The 24,209-nt window shown below is 38.8% G+C and overlaps 4 protein-coding genes across 8 annotated transcripts in view; 1 reads left to right on the top strand and 3 right to left on the bottom strand.

Moving 5' to 3' along the window:
• Positions 1–1,458: 1,458 nt before the first annotated feature.
• On the bottom strand, positions 1,459–3,608 carry LOC125232438. Its single transcript, XM_048138099.1, has 3 exons — positions 3,375–3,608; positions 2,607–2,765; positions 1,459–2,008 (listed from the first exon to the last, which is right to left on the bottom strand). The coding sequence occupies exons 1-3, from the start codon at positions 3,451–3,453 to the stop codon at positions 1,782–1,784; spliced, it is 465 nt and encodes a 154-aa protein (XP_047994056.1). The 5' UTR covers positions 3,454–3,608; the 3' UTR covers positions 1,459–1,781.
• Positions 3,609–7,524: 3,916 nt separating this feature from the next.
• LOC125232409 lies at positions 7,525–8,975 on the bottom strand. The gene is made up of 2 exons (XM_048138064.1): positions 8,580–8,975; positions 7,525–7,973 (listed from the first exon to the last, which is right to left on the bottom strand). The coding sequence occupies exons 1-2, from the start codon at positions 8,878–8,880 to the stop codon at positions 7,741–7,743; spliced, it is 534 nt and encodes a 177-aa protein (XP_047994021.1). The 5' UTR covers positions 8,881–8,975; the 3' UTR covers positions 7,525–7,740.
• A 362-nt stretch (positions 8,976–9,337) lies between these two features.
• LOC125232418 lies at positions 9,338–12,049 on the top strand. The gene is made up of 3 exons (XM_048138076.1): positions 9,338–9,522; positions 9,678–9,906; positions 10,400–12,049. The coding sequence occupies exons 1-3, from the start codon at positions 9,397–9,399 to the stop codon at positions 10,528–10,530; spliced, it is 486 nt and encodes a 161-aa protein (XP_047994033.1). The 5' UTR covers positions 9,338–9,396; the 3' UTR covers positions 10,531–12,049.
• A 4,041-nt stretch (positions 12,050–16,090) lies between these two features.
• The window catches only part of LOC125232322 (ubiquitin carboxyl-terminal hydrolase 8-like), an 82,714-nt gene continuing 74,595 nt past the window's right edge, over positions 16,091–24,209 (bottom strand). For all 5 annotated transcript variants that reach the window (XM_048137951.1, XM_048137958.1, XM_048137968.1 and 2 more), the window contains 6 exons: positions 22,358–22,488; positions 21,535–21,634; positions 20,880–21,005; positions 20,032–20,226; positions 18,327–18,673; positions 16,091–17,545 (listed from right to left, as the gene is read on the bottom strand). In XM_048137951.1, the coding sequence (XP_047993908.1) occupies positions 17,437–17,545; positions 18,327–18,673; positions 20,032–20,226; positions 20,880–21,005; positions 21,535–21,634; positions 22,358–22,488 (1,008 nt within the window). In that variant the 3' untranslated portion in view covers positions 16,091–17,436. The remainder of the gene's footprint in view (positions 17,546–18,326; positions 18,674–20,031; positions 20,227–20,879; positions 21,006–21,534; positions 21,635–22,357; positions 22,489–24,209) is intronic.

Raw genomic sequence — 24,209 nt, 5'->3', positions numbered from 1 at the left:
GTAAATTATCCGTAAAAGATAGACATATGCCATCGTGGACTTTTTTGTAGATGAGAGAGACACAATTTCGCTATACATTGTTTTGATATAGCTCAAACGGTTTGGGCAGCGTTTAAGTTCAAAGCTCTCAGCCAGCGGGATTTTGTCCGACTCGGTTAGAAAATATCGTCATATTTCATTAGAGATAACCGCATGAAAATCCTATCAGTAGTTTTTGAGTTTATCGCGAACACACACACAGACAGTCGCGGCGGGGGACTTTGTCTTATAAGGTGTTGAGATTAAAAATAGCATAGCAATGTTATTATATCTTAAATGAACGCCTGATTCAATAACATATGAACCGAGACCAAGACTAGTCAAAAAACTGCGGAAATTATGAGACAATATGATATACAATAATGTCAAAACAAGTACCCCAAATTTTCCCGAAAATAATACCTCACTCTTCCACAATGTCATCGCCACATAGCACTATCAATTACTTCTTGACGCAAACGTGATTCTAATAAGCTTCGACACGGCCCTTACATTTTGAACCTAATACCTCCACTAGAAAGCATCATATCATATTTTGTTTAACATTTTGCCCTTGATCGGTATATGGATTATACTGCGAATATTTATCTTGTAGAGTCTATGAACGTTACCTTAGAACAGGGGTTCTAAACCTTTATCTGTAATTTAAAATATTTATTTCTACCTTCATTTTAGTTTTATATGAATAAAGTACTAATTTACGGGTTTTATTAGCGTTATACCCCCTTATTCATAAACGTTCAATAAAGTCATCAAGCCGATAAAGTTCGTTTGTCCCCTTATTGGTGTGATAGAAAGGGACAAACGAACTTTATCGGTTTGATAACTTTAGTGAACGTTTATGAATAAGGGGGATAGTCTATACGCCCCACCGGTTAAGGACTCCTGCAGGCCTAGCACATGATGGCCGCGAGAGTAAGTCGCCGCGAGATAGACTACCTGTCCTTATGCCATTAATACAATTAGACAAAGACGTGTCATCTATGTCGCGGCGACATACTCCCGCGGCCATCATGTGCTAGGCCTACTGGCTTAGATTAGAAAAGTGATAGTTTCATAGTTATGTTGTTCCTATGACCATGCACTGAATAAAACAGTTAAAACCGATTTCTTTGTTCTTATTGACCTTTTAACATTTTTCCAGAAGATTAATGTTCAAGGTTTTCCTAATAATTACATCCCGCTTTGATGATTCATTTGCAGAAAATTCTAGTCGCGTTTGCCTAAAATAGTTAATTAATCCCATGGATTTGGAGAAGACTGGCTAAAGTTGACATCTAACACTTCAAACATCTCAGTCCCGTCAAATGCTGCAACTTTGCCCACCCTACCTAACATTGCCTGGCTCGAAAAATAGTGATTCTTTACCGAATAGGCATAGAGTATTTTAAAATGGCTGAGAAGGAAAAATAGCCAAAATCAGTTATACAAACAAGTGTATTCAATAAGTCACCATTAAAACCTTAAATTCACATGAGATTATTCAACATGGTTTTGTTATATTTTAGAACATTGGTTTTATAAATCAACATCTTTACAGAGATGTCCACATCACGTTTAAAAAACCTTTTAGAAAAACAATACCTAGTGCAAGTAGTGCAACTCTTAATAAAGTGCAATGTTGCAACTCTTGACATACCTACAAATAAACTAGTGTCATGAACCAGTGAAACCTTTAATCACAAAGCTAAAATTTTCAACATTAGCACATCACAACCTTCTACTTAATCCATATTCCAGTCCTACGCCACAGTAATACTAGATAGCACTTCCTTCCCTAATTTAGAAGCGATGAAGTCCAATAAAGTCAGCACCAGTTCCCTCCGACTAGCCGTGCAGGCTAGGACGAGCTCCAACGCGTGGTAGTAGTCCACTGGGTCCATGCGTCGGAGATAGTTGAAGATGATGAACAGGATCTCTTTGAGCTGGTGTTTTACTGAAGCCCAGATTTCTCGAAGGGAGACATATGCTGAAAAAGCAGGGTTTTATCAATATCCTGAAAAATAAACTATTATTATTATTATAGTAGTTAAAATTCTCTTTCATACTTTTATTTTTATTTAGGCCCATCTTATTTTCTATTAATCATCTAGAAGAATTAAAAGGAACTTCATATACCAATACGAATACTTTTGCTTATTAAATTGTATCTTGTTTTTTTTTTTTTTTTTTTTTTTTTTAATGCATGTTAATTATAAGATGTAATGTTTTGAAAAGAAGTGGCCCGCCGAGTTTCTTGCCGGTCCCATAGTGGATACCCTCCTCAAACTGAGGGGGGACTGAAATCTTCTCGAGGCTGAGGCGTAGGGTTAGAGCCGGCGTAGTTTTATTTGACGTTCATAAGCGCATTGTAATATGCCTACTTGGAAAATAAATATTTCATTTCATTTCATTTATTTCATTTCATTTCATTTCATTTCATTTCATTTCATAATTGAACCACTCATATATTTATTTTTATTTCTCAGTAAGTTACCTCTACTTTTATAGATTCTCATGTTATTGCAATAATTTGATTGCACGTGTCTGTCTGACTATCCTGAACAAATAGAGTTTATAATACTTACTAGAGACCCCAAGGCCCGCTGCACCGCCGATACCGACCCCCAGCGCAGCCCCCATCCTGCCGCCCGCATACCCTCCAACCAGCCCCCCGGCCAGAGCAAATGCCCCTGTCAAGACTGCGGTGTCACTGTTCCATACTATGCGGATTTCAAACAAGTCTCCTGAAAATTACAATTTAAATTGTGAACAATAGCAAACTGTAATTGGTACAAACATGGTTTAAAATACAATAGAAAAGAATGCAAAAAGATTCCTAGCAATTTTATTACAACCCCCTAATACCTAATTACCTATATTAAAGAAATTTATAAAAATCCTCCAGTTTCTATAACTGCATGTTTGTTTGCATCATTTACATGTATAAGATGACCTGATCACTTTAAATGAGGTCATAGTTTTGCACCGCTATCATAATGTATCTTTTAGTTTTATAAATTAATCCGTCTGCAGCTGATAAAATGATAAGCCTGATTTGCAGGCTTGCAGCTGACCTATTATTATTTTATTAATTTTTCCATTAAATAATTATTGGTAATTTGAACAATCCACAATTTAATTTTAGTATATAGTCAGTTCACATTATAGTAGGCAGTTAATAGCGTTTTGCAAAACATTGAGCGCTAATACCGATAAATAAAAGCAGGCATCAGCCTTCTGTCCTGCCCATAGAACCCATAGTCTAAATCAGTCCTTCAGGCAGATCTTAGACGGATCCTTGTCCCGTGTTCCTTTCGTCTTTTATTTAAAAGTACAATTATGCAATGTCTTACCTAGTTGCAGCAAGACTTGTTCAAGCCAGGTCTGATCGTATCGCACTTCGTGAAGAAACGGTTGCACTTCCATCGCCATAGTCTATTTTACACTATTGTTGAGCGTGCTTTTTAAAACCTTATTTGCGCTTGCTAATCTCTGTATGTCAGCATTAGTTATGACGCCATAAGGGCTTCAATAATTGGCAACGAAACAAAAATAAATAAGACACTAGCGAAAAGTTTGACGTAAATAAATATTTTAATGAAAGTAAGTTATTAAACTGGAAGTATCCATTTAAATATTTATTACATAAGTTTATTGCTGATGTTGCCGATCGTAACAGCCCGCACCCTCGTTAAAAGCTCTAGCAACTTTACTCACCGGCAGGAACACTATGAGCAGTGTCTTGTGTTGTGTTATTTGGCTGTGGTTTGCTGCCCTTTTTCAGGCATACTACATTTAGACTGTACTAGAATTTATAATTTGATTTATTTAATGAATACCATTTATTTAAGGGAGTGGCCTCAGCATAAGAGTTTTATACAGTCCATACACGATAATTAGCTCATGATACTTATTTATTTATTTATTTTCTTTATTGGGGAAAAAAACAGACATAGGAAGGTCATACAGATTAGAAGATATTGAAATACACAATAATAGGTACAACCTACATCCTGAGACAATTCCCACTAAGATTTATAGCCAATAGTATCTGAGTGGCATTGTCATAGGGCAATGGTATACAATGATAGATCTTAATAGGCACTAAACTAAGATACACTAACAATATGATACTTAATGTTACTCAAAGATACAGTGTTAATACGAGCATAGTAAAAAATTGAGTTAATACTTGCAGTTATAAGACGAGGCAAGGAACTATACCTGTCTACACTGGCCATTAACATTACGGCTAAAGCAAAGTGTGTATAGTTTCTATTAAAAGGAGACAACTTACAAGGAACATAGTTATAGACTTCATAATAGTGAATTCACTTTGCGTTTGAAATTAGCACGGTTATTATTAAAAATGTCAACCGAGACCAGGCTTTCGTTGTAGTTTTGACACATTCTGCGAAGCGGAGCACGGACTCCAGCGTTACTCGACACATTAGGTAATGCAAACAGGGATATTGTTCGTGTCCTGTAGGTTGGAGCACGGAAACCAATACACTCTAGCAGTTCTGGACTATTATAATGACCCCTGCATATGTTGAACAAAGCAATTGCATCCTGAGCGTCACGCCTGCTAGTCAGAGTTTTAACTTTGTACCGCTCAAGGAGCTTATCGTATGACATTCGAGCATGGGTCAGTCTATAGTGAAGAGCTCTCAGGAACCGTTTCTGTATAGCCTCAATCGCATTCTTGTAGATTTGATAATGAGGGTTCCAGATTTGGGATGAATATTCAAGACAGGGACGAACTAAAGAGTTGTATAGCAACAGGTAAGATGAAGACTTTTTAGAGGTTTGGCTACCCTAAGAACGAAACCTAACATTCTATAAGCTTTGGCTGTAATTATGTAGACGTGTTGGTCAAGGGTAAGCTTTTCATCTAAAGTAATCCCAAGATCCTTAACCTGGTGCACTCTTTGGACATTTTCTACTCCTATACTATAACTATTTACTATTTTGTTTTTGTTTTTTGTGAAAGTTATATGTACGCATTTGTCGTAGGCTAGATATAATTTGTTTGTTAGGCAGTATGTGTGGAAGCGATCCAAGTCATCTTGGATAAGTCTACAGTCGCTTTGATCTTTCACCTCTTTATATATTTTTAGATCATCTGCAAACAGGGCAAATTTACAGTTTAAAAAGCATTCACTAATATCATTAATAAACAGGATATATAGCAACGGCCCTAATATGGATCCTTGGATTACACCTGATGGCACCAGTGACGCTCGGGATTCGTATCCATTTACGGTTATTTTTTGGGTACGATTATCCAGATAAGAAGCAAACCATCTCAACAGGTTACCCTTAATACCATTGTAAGCTAGCTTACGCAGCAGTAAAATATGATCGACTTTGTCAAAAGCCTTACGGAAGTCCGTATAGACCACGTCGACCTGCGTCCGCTTATCCATAGAGGTAAAGAGAAAGTTTGTATATACAAGAAGGTTCGTTAATGTCGACTTTTGTTCCATAAACCCATGTTGTTGTGGAATAATGTTGTTTTTGACAAGAGGATAGATTACATCATGGACCAATGACTCCAGTAGTTTGGGAATACAGGATTGTACAGAAATTGGCCTATAGTTGCTTATTTGAGATTTAGATCCAGATTTATGAATGGGAGTAACATGGGATATTTTCCAGTATTCAGGAAATGTCCCGGCTCTAAGGCATTTATTGAATATGATTACAAGAGGGTCTATTATTGCAGGCGATGTATTTTTAAGAAAAAGAGGGCTAATTTTATCAGGGCCAGGGCCTTTATTGGCATCCAGTTGCCGGAGCTTACGTTTAATATCTGTGTCGCGTATAGTTATGTCGGGGATAATATTGGCAGTCGGAGAGCATGGGAGATCATCTAAATCGGATATATTGTAATTACTTACTAATGGGGGTTATTAGTTTAGCCTACTTAGGCCGTTTACACACTATCCGATCCGATATCGGATGTCGGAAGGATCTCAATAGACAAAATCCAAGATGGCGCCTGTAATGTATGGGATATCGGTCCGACACCCGATATCGGATCGGATAATGTGAAAACGCACTTATGCTGACATAATACCCTACACTGACATGCTTTTGGCTGACAGTTTTCTTGATAATAATAATAGAGGTTTCTAGACATGCGGTAGCGTGTCAAGCCAAATTCAAGTAACAGAACTGGCGAGCAGCACCGTGTGTTATATTACACGAACCATTTGGAGCCACTTTTGACCCCCTCACAACTCAACAAGTATTTTACATAAACGTGTCAAATTTGGCTCATATATTGAGACATGCAAGATAGACATGTGCGCCAAATTTCATAAACACATCTCAAACGGTTATTTAGATAATAACGTAAAAAAAAACATCATTTTTATCATATATATACCTATAGACATAAGTTCTTATTATTCGTACAGGTGCCACTAGAATCGACGGGTAAAAATAACTAAACACCTTCAGAATATTTATTTCATTAAAAATAAAAAAATATTAATGTAATTGTCTTGTAATTGCACCATTAGATGAACGACGCGGAGTGAGCCGGCCCTGCGAACAAATAAAAATATCCTTTACATTTGGCTTTATATTTTCTAATCCGATAGCATCCAGCCACTTTTTCTTTTTCTGGTAATTTCTTGGTAACGTTTAAAATACGTTTTAATTGTTAATTTAAGATATTTTTGGTTTTAAGCGGAGTAGCATGATAAAATAAGAAAATGGTAATAAGCAATCATAGAAAATCGATATCAAAGTCGATAAAAAATGTACAACCCTAGCTGCAATGTTTACATTATTTAAGCTTAAAAATATAGTAAAATAAGTCACATCTCTTCATAACTTATAGCTGCACATAACAACCTTACTAATTATAATGTAATACATTCTTCAATTTACCAGCAACATTAACAATAATCAATATTTTTGATGAAAATCATAGCGTACCTGTGTAAGGTCAAAGATGACTGATTTGGTGTCTTTCTGATGCCGCAGCCTATCACACTACACACTGGCATATTTTCACCGTAATTATTCACATTCACCTGCAAATATATTCAGTTATCACGCTTTTTTTTTGAAGATAATTAAATTATTTCACTTTTCTCGCGACGTTTTGACAGGACATCTACCGCCTGAACTCACTGACAATGACATTCACAGAACAAAACATGGCGGATTTTCGGTCGCATTAGGTATTTACGCATATTCATGTTCCACTTTATGTACGTACTGAAATACTGTCATATTCTTTTGTCATCGGTTATAGTGCTGAGTTAAAACGAGACAGCGATATGTTTATGCGTTCAACGTCAAAATGGGTGCTATTTATATAAGCAATTGTATGTATAGAACAACATGTCTCGTCCATATATATATACGTCCATGAAATAAACAAGACCGTTTGTCAATGACGTACATATGACGTACGGTACCGTTCAAAAGTAGTGGTTGCTTTTTAAGTCTTAATGGAGTAGGTAGGGGAAGAAAAACACAAAATATAATAATAATAGCCTTTGATTTAATCATTTCAAAAAACATGTTCTACACGATACAAATTAACACAAACAATATTTTAGTCATGTCAGTTATAGTCATTATTAGTCAAATAAAATAAATAAATTAAATTTAAATATTATTCAATTCATTATCAACGTATGCTACCAAAAAAATATTCTAAGTCTGTTATTTTCTCCATTATTATGCTATCATAAATTAAGCACTTGTAAGAGAACCAAGATTAGACACCAGCTGCTTTCCCAATATATGCGAAGAACTCTCCAAAATCATCTTGGCTAATACAGTGGTCTGCGGGTTTGTATTGGCCAGAAACATGGCGGCACTCGCGTAGTCCTTGATCCCCAGGCCAGCCAGGTAGTCGTAGACTAGGTCGAAAACGTCTGCGAACTTCGGCCGAATCTCTTTCCACACTTCCCGCATAGATATTGCTGCAACAAACGGTTTTATTTGAATTAAGATTACCCTCGATATGTAACAATTGAGAAAATAAAAATGTCAATTGAGTTGTCTTAAATTAAAGTTTAGTTTGACATATGAACATCTGGTCTATTTCAAGTACCATTTAATAAAAATATTTGTTTTTCAAATGAACATCTATTTCGATCAGTACCTACGTATTATTTGAGGTCAATTTCTTTAGCTGATTATATTAAATAAATATGCAATATCAAAAATCGACGAGATATTTGCTCACCGTTTGAACAGTTAGTAATATGAGACACTAGAGAAGTGAATTCTCATAATTTGAACAATTAGCACAGAATATATAATAGTACAAGTACAGAAGGCTCACTCCTTTGATGTTCACAAAATGCCGCCATTCTAAATTCTTACCTACATTAACAAACGGACCGCACGCGAGCAGCCGACATTGAATTCTATTGCGCCGCGTGAAGGTCGTCACCAGCGAAGGGGCCGCGAACTCGCGGCCGCAGGCATGTACTTGCAGCGCGGCGATAGAATCGCGGAGTGAGCCGCCCCTGCAATTAGTTATATGAGAAACTAGAGAAGTGAATTATGTAATATCTACTCACCAACGACACCGATTCCGCAAGCACCACCAACTGCTCCCCCAACTGCCGCTCCCATTCGTCCCCCGCACATCTTTCCAATTAAGCCTCCGGCCAAAGCGAACCCCGCGGTCACCAGTATAGCATCCCTTGTTCGCTCGTTGGTCATCATCACGCGGAAGTCGAATTTATCAACGACCGACAAAATCAAATTTTCAATCGACAAGGGATCAAAAGGTAACACACCGGGAAACGAGCTGCGCCGCGAACAAAATTCGTAACCGGGGCCGCAATCATCACAGTCGCTACAGTTATCGAAAGACATTTTGAACGCTTTGAATTTTAATTAACGATGTTTTCAGTTCAACGAACAAGGAGAGAATACGCGCAGATCATGGGTTTAAGCATGGATTAACCGGTTAATATTGAATTCTAGATTATTCTAAACTTCGATCTACCCCCTTTTTTTCAAAAATTAGTATTGTTTCAATATTACTGAATACATGGCGAGTCATAACAAAATAATTTGTTTAATCTTTTCCTAAGAAAATTTTAGTAGTAGTAGTAGTAACTCTTTATTGTACAAAAACACATAAAAAAAAAGCATACATTAAGATGTGTTTTGAATTTTATGAATTCAAAAGGATTTTTGAGTTATTTCTATTTTTCACTCTACGCTTTACGATATATTATTAAATTGGTTGTTTTGGAACGGTACCGGCGGCACCGGTACGACCGACGTTTGACTTGACAATCACAGGCATCACAGCTGACAGCTCAGGCAGCTGTTGCATTCTTGGTGTTTGTATTTTGCTCGTACTAAACCCAACACGACACAAAAATGGTCCAGAGAACCGTGTACTCGCGCATCAGCGTTCGTATAGCTGAGGAAAAACAGCTCTTATCAGAGGAGAAATGGATCATCAACGCCCTTACCAAAGTTCGCAAGGAGCGTAACCGTTTACAGGTTAGACCAAGAATTTTAGCATAGCTGTAGCTGAAACCTGCTTTATCTTCCTATTTAACAACCTTTAGTTGGTACCATTGGTATTAGATAACTGCTAAGCTTCTACTCTTGATTCTTTGACAAGTTTTAAATATCTGCTACCTTATTTTTTCTAGATTGATAGACTAGAACTAGAAAACCAAAAGATGCAGCTAATGAAACGGGCGCGGTCGCAAGCGACACCGACGCGGCCCGAGACGCCATCCGAGAAAGTCATGAAGATGATGAACTCGGCCACCACCAGTGCTGCGATCCCGGATCTTGAGGACCTCGCTCATGAGATCAGCAAAGAAGCGCTTTGCAATGAGCAGGAGCTCAATCTTACTGTCACTAATCCTATATTGAGTGAGTATATCATTTCAAGTGACATGTTTGAGCAGTTCGAGATTTGATTTTGTTTCAATAAATCAGTTTGTAACTGATGGCCTACTACTCTTAAGGCCCTTAAGGGATATATTTTAAAATTGAATATGTCATATTTCCAGTTAGTACATGCAAAACCCTGATACATTCTATTTGAGATCACCACTATGAGTGCTTATAAATGCAGTGAATAAAAAAACAAAAGCAGTGTTTAATAAAGGCCTAGAAATATGTGTGTTTAGACAAAAGGTTACCACATAATTGGTAACCTTTTGTCTAAGCACACATTGTTGATGATGATATAGCTTCTAAACATTTTTTTTTCTGTTCTTTATAAAATAATTAATATTTTTATTTTGCTGTGAGAACTACATACAACAATGTTACAAAATTGAAAGGAATGTACTTGAAAAGTGACAAGCACTCAGATAAATTTAAATACAGGATTAGGATTTTATTTCGCTTTTATTTCCAGGTCTCAATTACAACAATATGGTGGAAGAGGAAGTAGACTCAGATGGCTCGGACGATGCTGACAGAGTGTTACTGGACATGAACATGTTCATGAATGGTGACCCTTATGGGAAACCTACAAAGAACAAATAGTATCTCTATAGTACTTTAGTTATGTAGTTTAAGGGATTGGTCTTTAGAGCTTGTGCAGTGCTAAGGAATATGCCTGTAGAGGTCATTATTTTAAACAATGTTGTACTTTTTTAATTCGGTTATTCAAGAAATTTTAAAAGACTTGTGTCTCATGTTTCATAGGATAATTGCATCATTGAAGTCTATTGTGGGATATGGGTTAATTTGTGTGGATGCCTACAGATGTTAATTCCCGTGGATGCCTGCAGATGTTAATCCCTGTGGATGCCTGAAGATGTTTAATTCCTGTGGATGCCTGCAGATGTTAATTCCTGTGGATGCCTGCAGATGTTAATTCCTGTGGATGCCTGCAGATGTTAATTCCTGTGGATGCCTACAGATGTTAATTCCTGTGGATGCCTGCAGATGTTAATTCCTGCGTATGCCTGCAGATGTTAATTCCTGTGGATGCCTACAGATGTTAATTCCTGTGGATGCCTGCAGATGTTAATTCCTGTGGATGCCTACAGATGTTAATTCCTGTGGATGCCTGCAGATGTTAATCCCTGTGGCTGCCTGAAGATGTTTAATTCCTGTGGATGCCTGCAGATGTTAATTCCTGTGGATGCCTGCAGATGTTAATTCCTGTGGATGCCTGAAGATGTTAATTCCTGTGGATGCCTACAGATGTTAATTCCTGTGGATGCCTTGCAGATGTTAATTCTTGTGTATGCCTGCAGATGTTAATTCCCGTGGATGCCTACAGATGTTAATTCCCGTGGATGCCTGCAGATGTTAATCCCTGTGGATGCCTGAAGATGTTTAATTCCTGTGGATGCCTGCAGATGTTAATTCCTGTGGATGACTGCAGATGTAAATTCCTGTGGATGCCTGCAGATGTTAATTCCTGTGGATGCCTACAGATGTTAATTCCTGTGGATGCCTGCAGATGTTAATTCCTGCGTATGCCTGCAGATGTTAATTCCTGTGGATGCCTACAGATGTTAATTCCTGTGGATGCCTGCAGATGTTAATCCCTGTGGCTGCCTGAAGATGTTTAATTCCTGTGGATGCCTGCAGATGTTAATTCCTGTGGATGCCTACAGATGTTAATTCCAAACAAATAGTATCTCTATAGTACTTTAGATGCCTGCAGATGTTAATCCCTGTGGATGCCTGAAGATGTTTAATTCCTGTGGATGCCTGCAGATGTTAATTCCTGTGGATGCCTGCAGATGTTAATTCCTGTGGATGCCTACAGATGTTAATTCCTGTGGATGCCTGCAGATGTTAATTCCTGCGTATGCCTGCAGATGTTAATTCCTGTGGATGCCTACAGATGTTAATTCCTGTGGATGCCTGCAGATGTTAATTCCTGTGGATGCCTACAGATGTTAATTCCTGTGGATGCCTGCAGATGTTAATCCCTGTGGCTGCCTGAAGATGTTTAATTCCTGTGGATGCCTGCAGATGTTAATTCCTGTGGATGCCTACAGATGTTAATTCCAAACAAATAGTATCTCTATAGTACTTTAGATGCCTGCAGATGTTAATCCATGTGGATGCCTGAAGATGTTTAATTCCTGTGGATGCCTGCAGATGTTAATTCCTGTGGATGCCTGCAGATGTTAATTCCTGTGGATGCCTACAGATGTTAATTCCTGTGGATGCCTGCAGATGTTAATTCCTGTGTATGCCTGCAGATGTTAATTCCCGTGGATGCCTACAGATGTTAATTCCCGTGGATGCCTGCAGATGTTAATCCCTGTGGATGCCTGAAGATGTTTAATTCCTGTGGATGCCTGCAGATGTTAATTCCTGTGGATGCCTGCAGATGTTAATTCCTGTGGATGCCTGCAGATGTTAATTCCTGTGGATGCCTACAGATGTTAATTCCTGTGGATGCCTGCAGATGTTAATTCCTGCGTATGCCTGCAGATGTTAATTCCTGTGGATGCCTACAGATGTTAATTCCTGTGGATGCCTGCAGATGTTAATTCCTGTGGATGCCTACAGATGTTAATTCCTGTGGATGCCTGCAGATGTTAATCCCTGTGGCTGCCTGAAGATGTTTAATTCCTGTGGATGCCTGCAGATGTTAATTCCTGTGGATGCCTACAGATGTTAATTCCAAACAAATAGTATCTCTATAGTACTTTAGATGCCTGCAGATGTTAATCCCTGTGGATGCCTGAAGATGTTTAATTCCTGTGGATGCCTGCAGATGTTAATTCCTGTGGATGCCTGCAGATGTTAATTCCTGTGAATGCCTGCAGATGTTAATTCCTGTGGATACCTACAGATGTTAATTCCTGTGGATGCCTACAGATGTTAATTCCTGTGGATGCTTGCAGATATTAATTCCTGTGGATGCCAACAGATGTTAATTCCTGTGGATGCCTACAGGTGTTTAATTCCTATGGATGCTACAGATGCTAATTCCTATGGATACCTACAGATGTTAATTCCTGTGGATGCCTACAGATATATCATACATGTGGATACCTACACATGTCTAATATCTATGGATAATTGTCGCACAAGCTCCTAAACCCTAAACAGATGGATTTCTTACAATAAGACTGAGCTAAGAAAATTAGTAAGTGACAATTGGTCAGGGTTAGGGTGAATCCACGTAAAAGTAACTTGAGTCACGACTTCATTGAGTGTTTATTTGAGCTACAGCTACAAATGAAAGGATCTATGCATATATCGGGAAAGTATCACTTATTTAGAGATAGATTATCACTTCAACTTGCATCGTGAATAAATGAAACATGCCATGAAGTCGTGACTCATGTTACTCTTGCGGCGGATTGACCCGTTATTGTTTTGTTTTTAGTTGATATTTTTTATTTTATTTCAAATGAGTCCAGAAAACATGCTATAGTAAATGTTAGTTCAGCATCAAATATCTTGTAACACAAATTTGTTGCCATAGAATCATAATTTTATTTATATTAAACGATTTTAGAAGACAAACTTGGAAAATATTCCAGTCTTGTTGGGAATCATAATGCAAGGAAATTAAAACAACATTGTAAAACAAAGGTTTAATTAACAAAGTATTTATTTCAAGTTTGTCTTATATTTAAGATTTACATATTCCTTTAATGTAATAATATGTACAATTCACATATTGAATAAAGTATGTTGCAACTGGATTCTTTTTTAATTTGAAATGGCACAGGATCGCCTGGGAGAGTTATTTTTAACTTTAGGCACTGAATTCGTTTATTTTACAATTTTATCAATATCTAGTTAATTTTAGGTGATGATAATAGGCGGAGATAAATATGGGGGATTGTCTTTATCAGACGATACTTTTAGAATTTTAATCAAATTTTTGACTAACCCTTCATTGGTTTCTTCATAACAAAAAATTAGCACCACAAACGATTGTCGCCTCAATGGCGTGGGAATAGAGTGCTCAATGAAGTCCCACGGGTAAACTTTAAAGCCAAGGATACACTAGGGGACAAATGTCCCACGACACGTGTCGCCAGCGACGTCGGGTGAAGTAGCGCGACGTTGTCAGACTTCGCTCGACATGTCTGGCGACATCGCGCGACACGTGTCGCCAGTGACATCGGGTGATGTAACGCGACGTTGCCGGACTTCGCTCGATATGTCTGGCAACATCGCGCGACACGTGTGGGCAGTGACATCGGGTGTCGCGCGATGTCGCCAGATATGTCAGGCGAAAAAGGCCGGCTTCGCTTGACATGTCGCCGACACATGTCGTGGGACATTTGTCCCCTAGTGTATCCTTGGCTTACAGGTCGTTCTCGCGAATGGAACGAGTGAATGAAAATATCTGTGTACTTAAAGCCTGGCCAGAAATATATGACTACTAGCTTTTGCTCGCGGCTTCGCTCGCGTTAAAATCGAAAATTACGGAATGCTCCATACAACCCCCCTATTTCAGGGGAGTGGGGGGTTGGAAAGAGACATAAAGTACCTTATGTCACACTCCATCCCTTCAACTATCTCGACTTAAAAAGTCATGTCAATTCGTCAATCTGTTTTGCCGTCAAAGACAGATAAATAAACAGACACACACACACCCTCCCATTTATAATATTATATTAGTATAATTATGTGGATTGTCAAGAGGGCGCTGTTATTTAGTTGTATGCGGTGACAGTATAGTATGAAGAAAATAGTTGTAACGAAATTCCGCAAACTGGCGTGTAGTCTTCATATCGACACTACTTTAAAAAAAACTTGTATCTTCGTCTGTCAATGAAAAGAAAATTGTAGTAAGTATGTATGGAATGCATATAGACTTACTGCGTTTTAACTTTGAGGAGCAGCGTGAGATACGAGATTTTTTAAAAGTAGTGACGATGTGTATTTCTGGTCATGCTATTCTTATGAAATTGTGATTATTACAGAAAAGTGTGTCATTTCGATGACGACAAATATCATCGTATCGTTCATTACATTCATCATTATAATTCAACTGTTTCCATCTAAGGGCATTTAAAACATAAATATTTGAGAGGGTAAGTACTCTACCAGAAAAAATACTCAGTTTATGAAACAAACGTGAAATACGTTTATTGTAAGGAAGTCCTTGCAATTTCCTCAACTCAAAAACGGATCGGATCGTGCGCGTACTGTATGCTAACTAGTTTCGACAATTATTTTACATCAACGAGGTCACTTGTCAAAGTCTACGGTTATTCAAGATATTTATACAGATATAAATTTTATACAGATCTGTGAACCTACGAACAATTTGATGCCGACATAGTTTGGTTTCCATACATTTTGCAGTCTTCACTTCTCATTCATTCCATATTTTTTTATAAATATCAAAAATCATTTTCCTACTCTCTCTACAAGGGCTATTGAAACCAAAAAAATACATTTTTAGTTTAGAATTCCAACCATTTCATATAAGGGGCGATAGACGGGTTATGATAAAAAGTGGATTCGAGACAAAAATATAGTAACAAGCTTTAAAAATCAAAACAATTTTAACGTTTTCAGCGCCTCGCATGTTTTTCTACTCACTTTTATTTTAAATACTACGCGTAATCAAGTATAGGTAGGGCTAACAAAACTGGAGATATTCAAAATCAACTATTGAGTTTAGGACCAAAACGAACACCATATTCTTCAAACGAATATCATTCAACACACTAAACAATTATTTAATTACAAATTAACAGGTAATAAACAATTTAAGTTTGGATTATAAACTATTTATAACTTCAGCACGTAATAATAATCACAACAATTACAAGTATAAAATGTCCATAAATTTCTACCTACATCGGGATCCGGCAACTGATACTAGGCCAGGTAATTCGGTTCATACAAAGACTCATAAAATTCCAGCAGTGGCCAAGAAGTCAAAACTTCTAAAAAAGTTTTTTGGTGGAAATGCGTGACGCGTTTTACCACCACTCCACAGTTCCTTATTAGTCTACAGATAGTCTCAGGAACATGGCCTCTATCAACCGATTCTGAGGCCTAAAGTTACCTTCGGCCTCCGAACTTTGTCTATCGGCCTCGCGATCAGGAGCGCACAAGAGTATAAGCAAGCACTGAATTTCATTATACAAATTTATTTACAAATGTTTTCTTGATAGGTTATGTCCAATGCGCATTCTTAACCAATATTTCATTTCAACCGCTTGGTCTAGTCCCCGTATAGATCCTAAAGCCTTAACCCCTCGTATGCTTAGACACGGATCCGTGCGTGGGAATTTTAATCTATTGCTTTAAATTTAATGTCAAGGTCAAAATTGACAGGCCGCATACGAGGGGTTAAGCTACCCTCCGCCTTTCGTTTTGCATTAGCATTGCTCATGTGATGAACGGTACTTGGCTTAGTTTCCCGTTTAGGCGAAGATCCCAAAGGTTAAAATTTTACATTCGGCCTCTTTAAGTGGTTTTTGGTCACCGCCAAAGAGAAGACAGAGTAAATTAACTAAAACGCATTCACTCAGAAACATACTAGGCCCAGTTTCTCTACTAGGTCGAACCCCAATCTCCGGCCTTATTGGGCTGCTTTCGCCCTCGCTATCACGAATTGTAGGTGTAGCAGAGAATGTAGGCTGCACTGGAGTTTATCTATGAATCCTGCCTCAATATAGCCAACATATAGTCTCAAACACTTGGCCTACCCATTGATAAGTTCCCAAGGCCTAAAGCTACCACTGGGCTCACTGGGTCGCTTTCGGCCTCGCGATCACGACATGTGAATATTACAGGAAGTGTAAAGGTATGTTTCGTAGGACTTTATGTACAAATTCAACACTTGGCCTAACCACAACGAGTTTTTAAGGTCTAAAGCTACCGCTAGCCTCGCTAGGCCCCTTCCGGCCTCGCGATCACGACATCCACATGTTTCAGAAAGTGTAAAGGTAGGTTTCACCGGACTTTATGTACAAATTCCTGTCCTCAATAAAGCCAATACATAGTCTCAAACACCTCGCCTAGCTACGGAGAAGTTCCTAAGGCCTAAAGCTATCGCTGGCTCACTGGTTTCACCGGACTTTATGTACAATTTCCTGCCTCAGCAGGGCCAATACATGTATAATCAACACTTGGCCTAGCCACCAATGCACTTCCTAAGGTCTAAAACTGCCTATGGCCTCACTGAGTAGTTTTCGGCCTCGCAATCATGACATACACATTTTAAAGGAAGCATAGATAGCTTGTGGTGGACTCTATGTACAAATTCAACGGCCTAGCTACAACGAGTTTTAAGGCCTAAAGCTACCGCTGTCCCCACTGAGTCGTTTCCGGCCTCGCGATCACGACGTGTATGTATTTTACGGGAAATGTTGACAGCTTGCGGTGGACTTTATGTACAAATTCTCGCCTCAACATGGTTTGGCCTAGGCACCAATACACTTCCTAAGGCCTAAAGCTACCGCTGGCCTCGCTGGGTCGCTTCCGGCCTCGCGATCACGACATGCGCATATTGCAGGAGGTGTAGAACAGAATGTAGGCGGCGCTCGACTTCACTTCGCTCGAGGAGATCTCTGTCACCACGTGGTCGTCGTATTTGTACCATCTGGAAAAGATAGGATTGTTTTATACTTAGAGTTGAGTTTACTTGACATACAGAGTATTCTTCAGCTTCACAAGGATTGCAAAATATAGCTAAGGTGCACATTAATGCACACTAATGTTTGGCCATGTCTATCCTCTTGCCGCCCAATGTTCAATGAGATGTCCATTTTGGTTCAATGGAATTTTAACTTTTATGTGAAAAAATAAAGTAGCATTATTTTGTCGCTAAAATTTTCCGAACAAATGAAACTAAACTCAATTTAAAATGCAATTAGGATAATTCTGTAGCAAATTTTGTATGTAATATATTTAGGCTATATACGCATCGCTCAGAATTTGGACTATATTAGGATTTTCTTGGAGACCTTGAAGATTGGTGTGGCTTGGAAATATAATTACGGTTAGGTGTAGCGCGTTGGACATAATCATTTTTCGATTTATAATGGCTTTGTCTGTATTTCTAAAGGAAATGTTCGGTTGCACCAAACTTTTTGTTCCTGTTTAGCGTTAGCAATCATTTTTTAACCGAATTCAAAAAAAGGAGGAGGTTCTCAATTCGACTGAATGTTTTTTTTTATAGGATTTTTTTGTATAGTATTTTACATAGACTTCTGCTGCCTGAAGTTAACAATCTAGAATAAATATAGATTAGGCTAAGATATATGCATGTACTGATTAATTTTTAAAGAAATAAACAGTTCCAATTTTAATTTCAATTTTTTTTAGTTGTCGTATCTGTTAACAGTGGTTGATGCAACTGGTCCTAAAGTAAAGATACTCACTTGCCATACACGCTGCTCTTACAATATGCCGTGTAGTGTCCGCCCTCCATAGACCCGTAATGATTAGACACCGCATAAAGATTAAAAATCTGATTATTCGGGCTACAATTAAGTGAGAACTGTCTCATATCTAAATCTTCAAGTGGGAAGTCTATATAGGTCTGTTTCTTTCTATAAGCATTGGCCATGTATTCCTTGGGGTCGACGTAGAAGCGCTTGAAGTGTATGACGAGGACGGGCGGCAGGCGCGAGATGTCGAGTTTCTTGAGCGCGTCTCGCTTCTCCTTGCAGCCCGGGCAGTTCCAGCCGGGGATGGTTTCACCGTTTAGGTATAGTTTTAGGCAGTCCTGGAAGGAAAAAAAACTTATGTTTGGAGGCGTAAACGTAAATTCAAACCTCTAGATTAAAGCGCGCTTCAATTTCAAGTAATCGTATTAAACAGAGATGCAGTTATTCTCGAGGGAGACCTATCCGAAGGGAGACCTATACAAAAAAAAGCGCAGACCATGGACTTACCCGTATCACAAACGTATTATCAACTGGACAAGGATTTTTGCCTAAGATGTCGTGAATCTTAAGATAGCATGGCAAAACATTTCGATATTTCTTTTTTTGGCGACTATAATGGTTGAATGAAGATTTCGTATACCAAACAGTACCTGCGCAATTTTTATTAGCTTTCAACTCTGCTATAATATTGATATAGAAACGCTGTAGTCAACTGTAATGAAAAATGAAGTAGTACAGTCAAGTGCAAAAACATGTATCGAAAAAATCGTCTCATAAATATGGTACTACGCTCTTATTACACCGGACTAAGATGCTATGGGACATATTTTCGAGTAAGATGTGTACACCCATATTTACACTCGACTGTACAAAAGATATCAACGCGCTACTATTTACAGAGTACCATTCATGCGCACTCGTCGATGTCTGTTTAACCCCCGACGCAAAAACGACGGGGTGTTATAAGTTTGACGTATCTGTCTCTCTGTTTGTCTGTCTGTCTGTGTGTGTGTCTGTCTGTGGCATCGTAGCTCCCGAATGGATGAACCGATTTAGATTTAGTTTTTTTGTCTGAAAGCTGAGTTAGTCGGGAGCGACGACCGGTCTGACGCAGTCGGTACTGACCCTGCCTGCTACGCCGCGGTCCCGGGTTCGAATCCCGGTAAGGGCATTTATTTGTGTGATGAGCACAGATATTTGTTCCTGAGTCATGGATGTTTTCTATGTATATAAGTATTTATATATTACATATATCGTTGTCTGAGTACCCACAGCACAGGCTTTCTTGAGCTTACCGTGGGCCTCAGTCAATGTGTTAAAAAAAAAGTGTTCTTAGACATGTTTCATGAAAATCGGTCTACTATGTCGCGGTCGGGGTTTTTTTCAAAATTTTAATTTTGTGGTTATATACAATGTGTCTGGCGCAGTCGGAAGTGACCCTGCCAGCTGCGCCGTGGTCCCGAGTTCGAATCCCGGTAAGGGCATTTATTTGTGTGATGAGCACAGATATTTGTTCCTGAGTCATGGATGTTTTCTATGTATATAAATATTTATATATTACATATATCGTTGTCTGAGTACCCACAACACAAGCCTTCTTGAGCTTACCGTGGGCCTCAGTCAATCTGTGTAAGAATGTCCTATAATATTTATTATTTATTTATTATTATATACAATGCTGTTGAATGTTACTTACACTGAGCGTACACCGGTTAGCGTTAGCCGGCAGCTCCAGACTCAGGTTGGAGAAGGACTCGTACGTGACGCTCTGCTTGCCGCACACCGTACACTTCACCGTGGACCGGATCTGCCCGTAGAATAGCCGTAGGATGAAGCTCTCTTTGGATTTCGTGAACTCGTGCCACGCTTTTTCGGAGGGTGGGAGACTATCCTGTAAAAGAAAAAAATATTATAAATTATTGGTATTAATGTTTTGAATAAACATATTTGAGATGGAGAAAAAGTACCCAAGACAACTTGCTATTTATCAGTACAATGAGGTAGAACCGAACATTAAAGCCAGGTTGATTTTTTCATTGTATAATGTTGTATAATGTTTTAGGAATAGGTTACTTGCCTCCTAGTCAAATCAGCTTCTTTTTAAGAACTGTCAAAGCGAATTTGAACGACTTGCTAATATGGAATTTATATGAAATCGAATTGAGTGACGCTGACGTCACGGTCAACTCAGTTACTTTATATATTTCTGCCGGACTTATTAAATAGAAATTAGATTTAAAAATAACTTCTGTCCAGTTTTTCTTATATTTGTCTGATGCTTTATTTCGTGCATGGTATAAAATATTTTATTTTAACTACAGTCAACTTCCCTATTACTCATTTCAGATAGCATGGAGCCTCGTAAGTCACTGGTCTCACCAAAAACGAGTAAGCGAAGCGCTATCGGCGACAGAAACGAACAAAAGGTAGTCGCTCTCGTATATAAGTGCCTACTGATAGGTTGAAAGTGCATAGTTAGCGACATACAGAAAACGACAAAACGTTTCTCAGCTCTGAGAGAAAGGATCAAGAAGGTTATTGTACCTTTATTTGAGGTTTGCTGGAGAACTGTAAGTCTAGATGGAGCCAATCCATGAGGATCGTGAGGAACTCGTGGGAGTCTTGCTGCTCGCAGCCCCGGAACGCTCGCTGGTGCTTGCCCACTTCATTCTGAAAACGTCATGGACTTGTCGAATTTTGTCAAACAGTATTTTCACCACATCAAATGGTTAAACGCTCGCAAAAAGTCACGCCTGATTCCCATAGGGGTAGGCAGCAATTACGGATTTCTATTTGCTACGATACCGACAAACCACTTTCACTTCACGCACTTTCATAACGTTCCTCATACATGCTTTTTACGTGGGGCAAAGTAGCCTGAAGCCAATTTTGAGACATTTTCTTATGAGGGATAGCGAAATTGAGTAAATTGTTTAAATGTTTTACAGTCATTATTTCCTTCACGTTGAAAAATTGTGTTTCACTCGCAAGCCAAAACTTGTTTAACACTCGTGCCTTGAAAGAGTTGAAACCTTTGCATCGCTCAAGATAACTGTGATACTTTTCGCACCACTCGCTAGTATATTTACTTTTTAATCTTTCGCTTGCTCGGGTAATTAGTACCTACTAGTGGTACAACAATAATTTCACCTCATTGTAAAAAATCGTTTTTGGTAATACATACAAAAGATTTTCTTACCCTTAAATCGATGGTGGCGATGTATCGGTACTGACCAGACCACAGCGCTCGTACCACTGCTGCCAATTCTTCTGCGATCGCTCCTCGCGTTCCATGCGCCCTGGTACAAAATAAATTATCATCCATACAAAATTAAACAAATATGTACTCCATGTTTAACATAACCGAGATCAATAGGGGCTCAATATTTAAGCAAAAAGTGCGTCTAGATCTTTCAATCTCATGTACATGAAGATACCTAGAGTCGGGCCACGCTAAGGGCCAATATAGACAGACTGTAATGTGATAGCAACTTGCATGAAAACGCTTAATCGGTGTTGCAATCGGCGTACAGTTGGGTTGCAACTCGTGCATCGATAAAGATGTGGACGTCAAGTGTTTTTATCTCCGCACGAACGAACGAAGGCTCGCTCAGAACTGTGTGCGTAGCACAAACGCTCAGGATAATATCTCTTTCGTAGCTATCTATCTCTATCGCTCTTGCGTATTGGCGCGACGGAGCCAGACTACATTTCTGCGGCGTTTCGGTGGTGTTTCGCGTCGCAGAAATGCCATTCACGCTGAGATGAGGCCATTTCGTGGCACTTCATTCCTTTCTGTCTTGTTGTTATTATGTGTATTTTGTCTTACCTGTGTTCACGAATAAACGTCTATTCTATTAGGTTACGGGACCTGTTCAGTGTTCAGAACACTAAGTGAAAACGCAGTTTAAAATATAAAGTGAAGTGCTACGTCAGCTATGTCTCTCCTATGAGAAGATCTCGAAGTTTGATCGGGTTGAAAGCTTGTTGACGTCTTTGGCAGTCAAAGTTAGTTCAAGTACCTGTTGACATGCTCCATGTACTGCCCGTTGCAGAAGTAATGACACAGTATGGCGGTGTTGTTGAGGCACTGGATAATGGAGTTCATGTAGCATGTGTTTCCAAGGTTCTTCAAGCCCGTAAGACCGCGGCCCTGTGGATGGTAAAAGCAAATTGTGATTTGCGACATGATGTAGTGTCAGTCCGCTTTAACATCTACCACGGCAAGCCATCGCCATGCCGTGTGAACTATAGTACAGGTAAATTCACAAGAGCTGGCACGAATTGAACGAATGAGTGAATAGAAATATGTACGTGTGTGATAGCTAGCTTGGCAGTTACGACAGTAGACGGAATATACCGATACATATGTCACTCAAACAATCAAAATTTTGGTCATTCAATTCGTGCCAGATTTTGTGACACGATCTGTGGCCTATTTAACAATGTGACAATTGTCTCCCGACAGTGACACTTCGGCGTTCATTGCCTGTTCAACAAGGAAATATTGACGCTGAGTAACAATGATTACTTATCAACCCAGAAATAGGCACAGAATTGTCAAGTATCAATTTCACTGAGGTGACATAGTCCACAGGAGGTCAATGTGCACAATGCATCCACTTTAGTTGAGGTCGGTAGATCAGAGGAGTGACACTCTTTCTTTCTGACTGTGCCTGAGCTGAGCTACGTACGAGTATGTAAATACAAATACGAGAGCTCCGACTTTTTCCAGGAGTAAATTGAATATACCGATCTTTTTTCCATTGACCTTAATTCGTTCTTTTCTACCCGTAAATCTTTCATATTAGAAAAATGTCGTAAAATTAAATACGAATCTAAATGATCTATGGTCGACCCAGGTTCTATAATCGCTGACTGTATTTACATCGTAATATCTGGAAGGAAAATGAGCAAAAATGTTGGAAAGTTATTCCTCAAACCTTTTCACTGGCCCTCTTCCAAGTTTTCTGTGACATATTAATGATGACGAAGCACTTACCTTAATTCATTTGTAATTGATGATCTGGTCTGCCCTCGATAGCTCAGCGTCTCTTGTCCTATTGTTATTCTTAACTCTAAAGTCTTGTACACATGGATGCACACCGGCTACGTGTAGGTAGACGTGTATGTCGCGTTGTAATATAGGGATCCTTATGGGAGACGGCACACCGCTTGCGTGACGCGTATGTGTGTGCTTCGCTCCAACATTCAAATGCACGTGCCTATCTAAGCACGTCTAAGGCCAGAACAGACAGTCTTAAATTTCATAATCTTAAAAAATCATAATCTTATAAAATAAGATCGACTGCCTTGCCACACACATTCTTAAAATTCATATTATTCGCAATCTGTCAGATCAATCTGAAAAAAAAAACATAATCTTAAAAAATAAGACTGTTTGATGTGGACAGTTGCGAAATTGTATGGAAATCCGTGCACTCGATCTGATTTCGTAAGATTATGATTTTTTAAGATTATGAAATTTAAGATTGTCTGTTGCCGGCCTAACGGTGTGCTCTGACATTAACCCCTTATTATTATAAGGGCACACGTAAATGTACAAAAATGTAAATGTAAACGTAAATGTGGGCAGAAATTACCTATAACGTCATCTTATTATATTTTTCGTAGCCAGGCACTACGAGCGTAGCGCTACGAAAGCGTTTAAAGAGAAGTCCGGATTTTGCAATCTGTAACGTTGTTGTAGCTGTTTGATCCGGACGGATGTGAGTAGTAGTTAGTATCAATGAGTAATCGATCCCCCGATCGCCGGCAATATACGCTTGTTCTATTCAAATCACTGCCAAGTTAGTCTGCTTTGTCGTGGAAAGTACTTTACAGCTTTGTAGTGATTAAACTAAAACACTACGT

This window comes from Leguminivora glycinivorella, chromosome 1 (assembly GCF_023078275.1).
Source record: "Leguminivora glycinivorella isolate SPB_JAAS2020 chromosome 1, LegGlyc_1.1, whole genome shotgun sequence".
Lineage (NCBI taxonomy): Eukaryota > Metazoa > Arthropoda > Insecta > Lepidoptera > Tortricidae > Leguminivora > Leguminivora glycinivorella.
Note: the sequence above shows the minus strand (reverse complement) of the source record. Positions and strands in the feature narration are given on the sequence as shown.

Coding starts and splice junctions, on each gene's coding strand:
- LOC125232438 (XM_048138099.1), bottom strand. CDS start 3,453: ATGGCGATGGAAGTGCAACCGTTTCTTCACGAAGTGCGATACGATCAG. Junction 2,766..3,374: donor ACAAGTCTTGCTGCAACTAG/GTAAGACATTGC, acceptor TGTAATTTTCAG/GAGACTTGTTTGAAATCCGC. Junction 2,009..2,606: donor AGCGGGCCTTGGGGTCTCTA/GTAAGTATTATA, acceptor CTGCTTTTTCAG/CATATGTCTCCCTTCGAGAA.
- LOC125232409 (XM_048138064.1), bottom strand. CDS start 8,880: ATGTCTTTCGATAACTGTAGCGACTGTGATGATTGCGGCCCCGGTTAC. Junction 7,974..8,579: donor TTGCGGAATCGGTGTCGTTG/GTGAGTAGATAT, acceptor CGTTTGTTGCAG/CAATATCTATGCGGGAAGTG.
- LOC125232418 (XM_048138076.1), top strand. CDS start 9,397: ATGGTCCAGAGAACCGTGTACTCGCGCATCAGCGTTCGTATAGCTGAG. Junction 9,523..9,677: donor AGGAGCGTAACCGTTTACAG/GTTAGACCAAGA, acceptor TATTTTTTCTAG/ATTGATAGACTAGAACTAGA. Junction 9,907..10,399: donor TGTCACTAATCCTATATTGA/GTGAGTATATCA, acceptor TTTTATTTCCAG/GTCTCAATTACAACAATATG.